The following is a 12,023-nucleotide window of genomic DNA, read 5'->3' on the forward strand; positions in this document are numbered from 1 at the left end:
ATTTTGTTTTGTTTCAGCTGATAAATAAAATAAAAGCACAAACATTTCTATTCTAAATCCTCTTGTTTACACCTAACCCCTCCCCTTTCCCGCACAGCCCCTCCCCTTTCCCCTGACAGCCCCTCCCCTTTGTCCTCATAGCTCCTCCTCTTTTCCCCATAGCCTCTTTCATAGCCCCTCCCCTTTCCCCCACATTGCTCCTCCCCTTTCCCCTTTTAGCCCCTCCCCTTTCCCCCTCATAATCCCTCCCCTTTGCCATTATGACCCCTCCCCTTTCCCCTCATAGCCCCTCCCTTTTCCTTCATGTAAATAAACATCACACATTTGTTTTTTTCTCATACAATTTTTTATTTTTATTTTGGTTATTTCAGATCATGACATCATAAACGCAGCCTGCCCCAAAGCATTCTGGGAGATGCAGTTTTTTTTCTGAGGTCTTGTCAGATACATTCACAAAGCCTGTGCTACTGCAGTACTTTTACCTGCGTACTTTTACGACAGTACTTTTAAATACTTGATATACTTCAGGTTTGTGCGTCTTTACATTCACTTAAATTATTTTAGATTTGGACAATTCTGTGTCAAACTTTAGCAGCGGCAAAATATCACTTTTATACATTCAACATAACAACCCCTTAGTCCTGGTTTAGTCCTGGTTAAGTCCTGGTTCAGACCTGGTTTAGTCCTGGTTTAGACCTGGTTTAGACCTGGTTCAGTTCTGGTTTAGACCTGGTTTAGTCCTGGTTTAGTCCTGGTTCAGTCCTGGTTAAGTCCTGGTTTAGACCTGGTTCAGTTCTGGTTTAGACCTGGTTCAGTTCTGGTTTAGACATGGTTTAGTCCTGGTTTAGTCCTGGTTTAGTCCTGGTTTATTTCTGGTTAAGTCCTGGTTTAGTCCTGGTTTAGACCTGGTTCAGTTCTGGTTTAGACCTGGTTTAGACCTGGTTCAGTTCTGGTTTAGACGTGGTTTAGTCCTGGTTTAGTCCTGGTTTAGTCCTGGTTTAGTCCTGGTTTATTTCTGGTTAAGTCCTGGTTTAGTCCTGGTTTAGACCTGGTTCAGTTCTGGTTTAGACCTGGTTTAGACCTGGTTCAGTTCTGGTTTAGACCTGGTTTAGTCTTGGTTTAGTCCTGGTTTAGACCTGGTTCAGTTCTGGTTTAGTCCTGGTTTAGTCCTGGTTAAGTCCTGGTTTAGTCCTGGTTTAGACCTGGTTCAGTTCTGGTTTAGTCCTGGTTTAGTTCTGGTTAAGTCCTGGTTTAGACCTGGTTTAGACCTGGTTCAGTTCTGGTTTAGACCTGGTTTAGACCTGGTTCAGTTCTGGTTTAGACCTGGTTTAGACCTGGTTCAGTTCTGGTTTAGACCTGGTTTAGGACTTGTGTTTGTTAAAAGTTTTTTTTTCAATAAAAACCCAGAATAAAACATTTCAAACCTGTAAATAAATATAAATCCACAGTTTGTTCATAATTATAATAACAACACAAAAATAGCTCAGGAGCCGCTCAGGAGCTGCTCAGGAGCCGCTCAGGACATTTTGTTTAGTTTGGTTCAGGTTAGTTTGACCTTTGATTTTTAATTTTTCATGAGATTCTTGTGAATAAAAACATGTTTATGAAGTGTGTGTGTGTGTGTGTGTGTGCAGGAGGCCAGCAGAGGGCGCACAGACTCCACACACTGCAGGACAAACTCTCTCTGTTTTTCCATCTATTTCAAATGAAAAGTCGTCGATCCTCCCGTCCGTCTGCAGTGTGAAGGTGAGCGGACGGGAGCACTTCTGGAACACCACCTGATGATGTCACCGGGTGGAACAGAATGCGCCTCTTGCTGGTCACGTGTGTGTGTTTCATGTGTAAAGGTTCGACGTCATGTGGACAGCTCCAAAAACAGAATCAAAACAGACAAAGATTATAAAGGAGTCTTTAAACGTACCATATTTACATTACATCATACACCTGCAGCGCGGGGGAGGTCAGAGGTTAGAGGTCAGAGGTCAGGAACAAAGGACCAGAGACATTCTTTAGGAGTAGGTTCTTCTTCTGTATTTGTAGTTTGAGCAGAGCCTTTTCTCATGCACTTCCTGTAGTGTGATGATGCTGCGTTCATGTTAGCTCGTTAACATCGTCTAATGGAGCTAACGAGCTAACTCAATGATCCCGACTTTCCGAGATAAAAGCACAAGAACGCAAACAAGCCGGAAAGCCGAGTTCCTGAGGAGTACAAGAACGCAGCATTTGTAGTTTTTTTGTGGTCCTCCTGTTTCGTTTTCATACTTCCTGTAGTTTTTTTTTTTTTTTTTTTTTTTTTTGGACTTTAACTTACTTCCTGTAGTCTTCAGGAGGAGGGGCGGTGGGTTTGTACCTGTAATTTTTTTTTTTTTGTAGTTTTTAGAGCTTTCTTCCTGTAGTTTCTGTAGTTCTTTGTAGTTTTTAGCAGTTACTTCCTGTAGTCCTCAGGAGAAGGTGGTGGGTTTATTTCCTGTATGTTCTTGTACTTCCTCTAGTTTCTGTAGGTCATTGTAGTTTTTAGAGGTGACTTCCTGTAGTTCTCATGAGGAGATGGCGGTTGGTTTGTTTCCTGTTTTTTTCTTGTATTTCCTGTACTTTCTGTAGGTCGTTGTAGTTTTTAAAGGTTATTTCCTGGAGTTTATTCAGGCGGAGAGGGCTGGGGGTTTGTTTCCTGTTTGAAAATTGTACTTCCTGTAGTTATTTGTAGCTTTTAGAGGCGACTCCTTGTAGTTCTCAGGAGGAGGTGGCGGTGGGTTTGTTTCGGAGCGTGTCGAAAAAGGCCATGACCCTCCTGACGCCGCTGACGCTAACGCCGGCGCCGCTCATGTTGCTGAGGCTGCTGCTGAGGGCGGAGCCTGAGCCGTTGCCATGGAGATGATACAGAGCTGTCGCCGTGGCGTCGACCGAAGCGGCGCGTTTGACTTTAGGCCGGAGGCGGGGCGTCTGTGCCACGAGACAGCGCTGGTACTGTGCCTGAAGGGGGCGCAACAGAGCAGAGATAAAAGCATTAATATAACAGATATATACAAGTATAAATACACAAATACTGCACCTAAACACTATAAGAATACTCTATGTACCAGCCCAGAGGAGGCGGGGCCAGTAGTAGTAGTAGTAGTAGTAGTAGTAGCAGGTGTAGTAGTAGCAGTAGTAGTATTTGTCCTCGTACCATACATGCAGCCTGTACGGCCTCGGACACGTCTCCGGCGTGTGGGTCGCAGTAAAACACGTGACACTGGAACCTCCTTGTGCCGCAGAAAGAGTCAGATGCCCTCCCAGTGTCTCTGTCCACACAGAAAGAGTCAGATGCCCTTCCATTGAATCTGTCCACGATCACGGCAAAAGTGTGAGAGTCCTGCCCCACCCCGAGGAAGGTGAGGAACCGCACCGGCAACTCCCACAGCAGCTCCTGGAACACACAAAGAGTCAGATGCCCTCCCCGTGTGTCAGATGCCCTCCCTGTGTGTGTCAGATGCCCTCCCCGTGTGTGTCAGATGCCCTCCCCGTGTGTCAGATGCCCTCCCCGTGTGTCAGATGCCCTCCCCGTGTGTCAGATGCCCTCCCCGTGTGTCAGATGCCCTCCCCGTGTGTCAGATGCCCTCCCCTCACACTCCCGTTTAGGAGCCGTACCTCTCCCCTCCACAGAGAGAGGGCGCTGTGGTTGACGTGGATGTAGGCGGAGTCCCAGTCGTCGGGGTCAGAGGTCATAAGGCTCTCGATCGCTCGGTTCACGACCTCCATCCCTGAAACACACGCGCACACACATGTTATAAACACACACATTTAAACACACACGTTTGGAAACACACATCTGACACAGAGGGAGGGCATCTGACTGAACTGGTGGACATTCCAAACTTTAACCTTTGAACCCAGATCTGAACTTTAAACCATGTCGTTGATTTAATAATAAAGTGCTGACATCACGGGCCTTGTTTTTGTCCCCGTAATGCCTGTCCCACCTGTCCCACCTGTCTCGCCTGTCCCACCTGTCTTCCCTGTCTCCCCTGTCTTCCCTGTCCCACCTGTTTCCCCTGTCCCACCTGTCTCACCTGTCTCCCCTGTCCCACCTGTCTCACCTGTCTTCCCTCTCTCCCCTGTCCCACCTGTCTCCCCTGTCCCACCTGTCTCCCCTGTCTCCCCTGTCCCCACACAGTGACAAATACACACCCACACACAGAGTTTTTTGCCCCTGTGACCCTGCGGAGGAAGTACTTTCGTCCTATTATAATGAATAATCTGAATAATCTGACCCATGGCAGTGGACACAGGGAGGCTCCCGACGTATCTGACCGGAAACTTCTGCACCTGCTGCTGCACCGCCTCCACCCGCTCCACTGCAACATGGACAAGTAGAACATAGAAGTGAATGTATATAACACAGAAAACATATAAATGTGATTCATATGAGTTTAGAACCACGACCGAAACAGTATCACCCTGTGGCGCCTCTAGGGGGCGCCACAGAAATATGATAAATATTTACCCAATGGAACCCTGCGGCGCCTCCACACCTGCACATTCTTATCTTTATAACAACCATAAACTAAGACATATAAATATTATCTTAGTATTACAAGTATGAAGTATTTCAGTAGTATCTTGCAGTATGTATTCAGTATTAGTGGTATTTGCAGTCTTTGTCGTATTTGTGCAGTATTTGTGCAGTATTTGTGCAGTATTTGTGCAGTACTGACCTTGTCGGGGGAAGTCTTGTGGAGAGATGGACTCCAGAGTGAGAGAACGAGAAGGACGACAACTTTCCTCTGACATCATCTGAAAGGAGGAGGAGGGGGGTGTAGTAGTAACCATAGTAACAGTAGTAGTATTTGTAGTAGTACTTGCAGTACCTTGGAGCAGAGCTGGTGTAGTGCAGTAGCGATACTTTTCGCTGGGACGTCACATCTGAAAACGTGACACTTCAGAACACACGAGTCTTTGTCCCCGGCCACGAACGCAAAGTCCCTGAAAATACAAATGTACGACTGTCGTTTAACACGTGTCTGTTTTTAATGTTCATATTTACAGACACAAAAGTGAAATAAAATAAAATAAAAACCCCAGGATCATGTAGAGGGTTAATACGAACATTTAAGACCAGAATGAGTCTGAAGCAGCAGAGACAGAGAGAGGACGGTTTATCAATAGAAAGTGAATTGGAGCCAGAGTCGATGGAGCAGGAAGTGCACATGATCACTTCCTGTTTGGAATGTAGCAGCTAGCAAGTTAGCTTTGTCCATTTATATAAACAGTCTATGGGCACCTCCTATAGACACACAGAGAGAACACGCAAACTCCACACGGACACAGAGAGAACACGCAAACTCCACACGGACGCAGAGAGAACACGCAAACTCCACACTAAGAGCTGAACCCAGGACCCCCTGAGACCAGAGTGCCTTAAATGATGTCTGGTCACGTGATCATGCAGCAGGAGCCATGTGCACAGGTGTATCACAGGTGAGTGAGCCGTGTGTGTGTGTGCGTGTGGTTGTGTGTGTGGTTATGTGTGTGTGTTGCTGTGGTTACATACACAGGTGTATCACAGGTGTGTGGAGTTACCTGTCCCTGGAGCCGTGAGGCAGCGAGAAGAGACACAGAGACACAGTGAGACCCAAATATCTGACCCAAACATGAGTATCATAGCAACCAAAGAGCCAATCAGGAGCGAGATAACCCCCGCAACAATATCAATCAAACCTGTTGCTAACGCTAGCGAGAGCAACCTCGGGGAAAGAAGGCCTCTTTCATAGTCCTGTTGTAGACCTGGTTTAGTTCTACTTTAGACCCACTGTAGTCCTGTTGTAGTCCTGGTTTAGACCTGGTATTTGGTCCGGCCCTAAACGAACATGTTGTGTTGGACTCTGATTGGTTAAACCTCTCTGTTTCTGCGTTCTGATTGGTTAAACCTCTCTGTTCCTCTGCTCTGATTGGCTGACCTGCCGTTGTTGCAGCCCACGCCCCACACTCGGATGTTGCTGATTGGCTGACAGTGCAGAGGGGTGTCGTCTAAGGGGTCCAATAGGATCAGAGAGTCCTTCTTCAAAACCAACTTCATGTCCCGCCCCTAAGGAAAGGAAACGAGGAGAGGAGACAAGGAGAGAGGAGACAAGGAGAGAGGACACGAGGAGAGAGGACACGAGGAGAGAGGAGACAAGGAGAGAGGAGACAAGGAGAGAGGACACGAGGAGAGAGGAGATAAGGAAGGAGAAAACAAGGAGAGAAGATGAAAGAAGAGACAAGGCGGGAGGAGGCAAGGAGACAAAATTTTAGTTTAGTTCATCAGACATGAGAATGGGAGGGCATCTGAGTTACCTCTCCACAGGCCTCCAGAGGTTCTGCTGAGTCTTGGTCCTGGTTCTGACTCGGGTTCTGCTGTGGACTCCCTGCAGACTTGGGAGTCTTGGCCTGGATCCTGGCTCTGGTCCGGTCCCTGGTCTGGTCCCTGGTCTGGTCCCTGGTCTGGTCTCTGGTCTGGTCCTTAGTCCGGTCTCTGGTCGTGTTTTGGTGGGACAGTTGTTGGATCACATGACTAACAACAATACTGCTCCGGCCCGGTCCCAGGTCCTCCTCCAGAACCTGCATCCAGCCCAAAGAGCGAACGGAGAACACCTGAAAACACCAGAGTCCACAGAAGCATAAAGAGGAGGCTCAAGGCTAGCAGCCAACAACTACGGGCTAGCAGCTACGGGCTAGCAGCTACGGGCTAGCAACTACGGGCTAGCAGCCAACAACTACGGGCTAGCAGCTACGGGCTAGCAGCTACGGGCTAGCAACTGCGGGCTAGCAGCCAACAACTACGGGCTAGCAGCTACGGGCTAGCAGCTACGGGCTAGCAACTGCGGGCTAGCAGCCAACAACTATGAGCTAGCAACTACAGGCTAGCAACTATGGGCTAGCAGCCAACAACTACGGGCTAGCAGCTACAGGATAGCAGCTACCGGCTAGCAACTACAGGCTAGCAGCCAACAACTACGGGCTAGCAGCTACTGGCTAGCAACTATGGGCTAGCAGCTATGGGCTAGCAGCTACCGGATAGCAACTATGTTCTAGCAGCTACAGGCTAGCAACTACAGGCTAGCAACTACGGGCTAGCAGCTACCGGCTAGCAACTACGGGCTAGCAACTACCGGCTAGCAACTACGGGCTAGCAGCCAACAACTACGGGCTAGCAACTACGGGCTAGCAGCCAACAACTACGGGCTAGCAGCTACGGGCTAGCAACTACCGGCTAGCAACTACGGGCTAGCAACTACCGGCTAGCAACTACGGGCTAGCAGCTACAGGCTAGCAACTATGGGCTAGCAGCTACCGGCTAGCAACGACGGGCTAGCAACTACCAGCTAGCAACTACGGGCTAGCAGCTACGGGCTACCAGCCAACAACTACGGGCTAGCAGCTATGGACTAGCAACTACCGGCTAGCAACTACGGGCATTTTCAATAAAAGGAAACACGGTGATCTAAATATATTATGTGTTTCAGTTAATTCCCAAACTAGGACTAAACCAGGACTAAATCTGAACTAAACCAGGACTAAATCTGAACTAAACCAGGACTAAATCTGAACTAAACCAGGACTAAATCTGAACTAAACCAGGACTAAATGGTGCTGACGTCTCACCTTAGAGTCGGGGTCGTGGTGAGGATCTTCCTGCCATGAGGATCTGGAATAAAAACAGTTTTATGAATGAAACGTCTGCAGCTGTGTCAGATGCCCTCCCAGATGCTGTGATGATGTTGTGGTTGATCATCTCCAGAGCTCCACAGACTCTGTGCACAGTCGCTAACGAGCTCACGTCTCAAAGCTTCACTTTTATTAAAAGCATAAAATAAACAGCCTAAAACTCAAATTAATGAATGTAATATTTTTGTAGATACTGAAGTTTGTGGAGTTTGTTTACTCTGCCTCAAAATTAGCATTAGCGTTAGCATTGAGACACAAACATGTCTTTTTCTAAACACAGAAGTGTCCCTGGTGAAGTATTGATTTTATTTGTGTTTAACGTGTCAGTCACATCCACCCACAGCTCCCTGTCCACTGTCTGACCCTGACACCCTGACCTCTGACCTCTGACCCCTAACCCCTAATAACCCCCCCCCTTAATACAAATGATCACGGTAAAAACATTTGTGGCTGTGAGGTGTGGAGAGTCGTTTGCTCCTCACCGGTGCAGCTCCTCTGGTTTGTCGCTCGGACTCGTTTCCTCCTGAAACAAAAGTCAAGAGTCAAGAGTCGTGTTTGCCCCGGGGCAGAGCGGCCGAGTGTGGCCCAGTGTGAGGTGACTGGACTTTAAAGACGGGGTATTTTACTTCTACGGGGTATTAACTGTACCACATGACATATTTAGATCACCACGCTTCCTTTTATTGTTTTCAAAATGCTATATTTGCTCTCTGTGCTAAGCCCCTCCCCCTTCAGAGCACTATCACAACACAATCAGCTGCATCTAATGAAACTACTGCACATCACACCAGGTTTGTGAAGTCGTAGTGCACAGTTTTGTGTCATGTTTTTGTATATTTATGGAGGATTGTCGTATGGAGCGTGGGTGATGTAGACTTGTGGGCGGAGCCTTGTACAGCCTCGTACTGCCAACTGTAAGGAGGGTTTGAACAGGCCCAGGGTGAGGTCACTAGAGAGCACGTGCACCGCAGTTTGAGAAACACCGGAGTACACTGAGTATGTGCCTCACCTGCAGTACCTGGCCCCTCCCCCGGGTGGCGCTCTCTCTTGGATGTTCCCACTGCGTCGCACCTGTCGGCAGGTGCCAGTAGTAGGTCCCTGTCGAGTCGGTGATGGTCCTCCAGCCTGACGGGAGCTCAGGGTCCGACTGGAGGTTCTGGTCTGTCCACAAGTTATCTGAAAATATACACAATACTATTACTACTACTACAACTACTACTACTACTACTACTACTACTACTACTACTACTACTACAACTACAACTACAGCAACTACTACTACAACTACTACAACAACTACTACAACTACTACAACTACTACAACAACTACAACTACTACAACAACTACTACTATAACTACAACTACAGCAACTACTACTACAACTACTACAACAACTACTACTACTACTACAACAACTACTACAACAACAACTACTACTACTACTACTACTACTACAACTACTACTACTACTACAACTACAGCAACTACTACTACAACTACTACAACAACTACTACTACTACTACTACTACTATAACTACAACTACAGCAACTACTACTACAACTACTGGCACAGCTACTCTATTGTATTGCATTTCCTCACATTAGGACAGATTTAAAGCCCCACTGCGGGACATTTCTGAGCAGTGCTGGGTTGACCTTTGGTGACCTCTGACCTCCGGTGACCTCTGCTCTCACGTTTCCCGCTCTCAGATCTGATTTCTCTTTAAATATCTCCGAGCAACATCTGAGCTTCGATCGATGGAAACAGAGACGTCGGGCCCCGCGTGACACAGACCGACCCCCGTGAACTTTAAGCCACGTCCTGCCCCGCCTCCACGGCTCGGAAACGCTCCGCTCCACCCGGTGATGTCATCAAGTGGTAGTTTTACAAGTGATGTCATCGAGTGGTAAATTAACGGCTCCTTTCCCCCCCTTAATTCAGTAGTAGATCGGCAATTCCAGAGCCGAAATGAATGATCCAGATGATTCTAATGAAGGTGTGTGGAGTTTAAAAACACAACGGAGCATTTCCTGTATCGCCACTTGATGACATCACAAGGTGGAACAGAGCGTTTTCAGGGTTTAGGGTCATATGGGGCTTTTAAATCAGAAAAAATCTACTCTGAAAATGTACAAAAAAAACAACAAAACAACAACGTCCAATTCAGATCACATTCTGCGTTCTAGAGATGAACCGGCTCTTCCAAACGGCTCTTTGAAATGAACCGATCCAAAAGTTTCGGATCCCATAAAGGAGCCGAAAGTCCCGTGTCTTGTGTTTTGTCTGATCAGGGGACAATTCTCTAAGTCCCCAAAAAACAGGGGGCGTGTCACGGCTCATACTGATACTGTGCAGCTGGATGATGTCATCAACATTCCCTGGGGCTGTGACGCTAACCGGAGGCACTGCTCTGTCTGAGACTCTGTTCGACTTTAATCCGAGCTTTGTTTTAACAGTCTGACCATCGAGAGCTGGCTTATCTGCGCCGTTGAACAAGTCCCTTTCAAATAACATTACAGTCACGAGCTAGCATTAGCATTAGCGTTAGCATTAGCATCAGCCAACAGTTTTTCAGTTAGTCGCTCTCACCGTTTTGTGCAAAATCAAACTCCTCCGAACAAAACGCGCCGTGAGTTTTCGGCCGATCTTAAAACTTTTTGTCAGTGTTTGCGTCGCCATGGTAACCGCCGAACATTCCACCACAGGCACGCACGCAGAACACCCCCGGCCACAGCTCGACTTCGTATCGAAAAACAAAAGACTCAGAGGTGACATGTTTTTTTAGATCCAGTTCCACTGCAGCAGCGTTCGGCTCCTGTTTCACTCACTCAGCGATTCTCACGCGACATTAATAATTCACAAGAGTCCAGTGTCTCTGCAGTGAGCCAGATGCCCTCCCACACCCCTCTGCGGTGAGCCAGATGCCCTCCCGCGCTCCTCTGCCGTGTCAGATGCCCTCCCATGCTCCTGTATCCCTGTGTGTCAGATGTTCTCCCTGTGTGCCAGATGGGAATCGAACCCAGGACCCTGCCGCTGTGAGGTCAGAGGGTTAACCACTCTGCCGCCTGTCTGCCACATGATTTAAAAAAAAAAAAAAAAAAAAAAAAAAAAAAAAGTAAACAGTTTTATTTATAATGTAAAGTTTTACCGTCATAATTCACGATGAGAATGGCCAAAGTGTAGTCCTTCCCCATCATGGCCACCGACCAATCAGCTGCTCCCAAACGCTCCACCGGCCAATCACAAATCACAAACTGTCCTCCAACCAATCAGAAGCGTCCAAACTATCCGCCGACCAATCAGACGCTTCAGCTCATTCCTCTCGACCAATGAAAACGCGGGATTCAGGATTTGAAGTCTCGTCTGGACCAATCAGAGGCTGAGTTTCTGTCTCCTAACTCCTTGTTTGTTTGTCTTTGTTTCCTCGTGTCTTTATGTCTCCTCCCTCCTTGTTGTTTTCTCAGATGTGTCCTCGGCCGCCTCCTCTCTCCTCGTCTCCTCTTCTAGTCTCTCCTCGTTTTGTCTCCTCCCTGCTCGTCTCCTCCCTCCTTGTCTCCTGTGTCCTCGTTTTTGTCTCTTCCCTGCTCGTTTCCTCTTTGCTTGTCTCCTGTCTCTTCTGTCCTCGTCTCCACTGTCCTCTGTTCTTTCACGTCTCCTCTGTCCTTGTTTCCTCTCTCCTCTGTGGTTGTCTCCTCTCTCCTCTGTCCTCTGTTCTTGCCTCCTATGTCCTAGTCTCCTCTGTCCTCATCTTCTTTGTTCTCGTGTCCTCTGTTCTCGTCTCCTCTCTCTTGGGTCCTCGTCTCCTCAGTCCTCGTCTCCTCAGTCCTCGTCTCCTCTGTTCTCTGTCCTTGTCTCCTCTGTTCTTTGTCCTCGTCTCCTCTGTCCTCGTCTCCTCTGTCCTTCGTCTCCTCTGTCCTTCGTCTCCTCTGTCCTCGTCTCCTCTGTCCTCGTCTCCTCTGTGCAGTTAAATCCTGGATAATCCGCCGGATGCAGACGGAGAGATGGACGAAGAGGAGGATGAAAAAGAGGAGGAGGGTGTTTGTGTCGCTCCACTGCACCTCCCTCTCTCTCCAATGACATCACACACAAGCCCCGCCCCCTGCACTCTAAAACACACAGCTCTGTAAAACCAGGACTAAACCAGGACTAAACCAGGACTAAACCAGGACTGAACCAGGACTAAACCAGGACTGAACCAGGACTAAACCAGGACTAAACCAGGACTGAACCAGGACTAAACCAGGACTAAACCAGGACTAAACCAGGACTGAACCAGGACTAAACCAGGACTGAACTAGGACTAAACCAGGACTAAACCAGGACTGAACCAGGACTAA

General features: G+C 47.9%; 1 protein-coding gene across 1 annotated transcript; it reads right to left on the reverse strand.

Annotated features, from left to right (window-relative positions):
- Positions 1–2,353: 2,353 nt before the first annotated feature.
- On the reverse strand, positions 2,354–11,530 carry apbb3 (amyloid beta (A4) precursor protein-binding, family B, member 3). The gene is made up of 12 exons (XM_055226640.1): positions 10,835–11,530; positions 8,693–8,859; positions 8,166–8,206; positions 7,621–7,663; positions 6,313–6,609; positions 5,937–6,064; positions 4,848–4,962; positions 4,695–4,773; positions 4,251–4,334; positions 3,628–3,740; positions 3,167–3,406; positions 2,354–2,970 (listed from the first exon to the last, which is right to left on the reverse strand). The coding sequence occupies exons 1-12, from the start codon at positions 10,881–10,883 to the stop codon at positions 2,731–2,733; spliced, it is 1,596 nt and encodes a 531-aa protein (XP_055082615.1). The 5' UTR covers positions 10,884–11,530; the 3' UTR covers positions 2,354–2,730.
- Positions 11,531–12,023: the final 493 nt, after the last annotated feature.

Source organism: Periophthalmus magnuspinnatus, chromosome 14 (assembly GCF_009829125.3).
Source record: "Periophthalmus magnuspinnatus isolate fPerMag1 chromosome 14, fPerMag1.2.pri, whole genome shotgun sequence".
In the NCBI taxonomy this organism is placed as follows: domain Eukaryota; kingdom Metazoa; phylum Chordata; class Actinopteri; order Gobiiformes; family Gobiidae; genus Periophthalmus; species Periophthalmus magnuspinnatus.

Coding starts and splice junctions, on each gene's coding strand:
- apbb3 (XM_055226640.1), bottom strand. CDS start 10,883: ATGATGGGGAAGGACTACACTTTGGCCATTCTCATCGTGAATTATGAC. Junction 4,774..4,847: donor TACACCAGCTCTGCTCCAAG/GTACTGCAAGTA, acceptor TCCTCCTTTCAG/ATGATGTCAGAGGAAAGTTG. Junction 2,971..3,166: donor CCGTACAGGCTGCATGTATG/GTACGAGGACAA, acceptor CGCCCCCTTCAG/GCACAGTACCAGCGCTGTCT.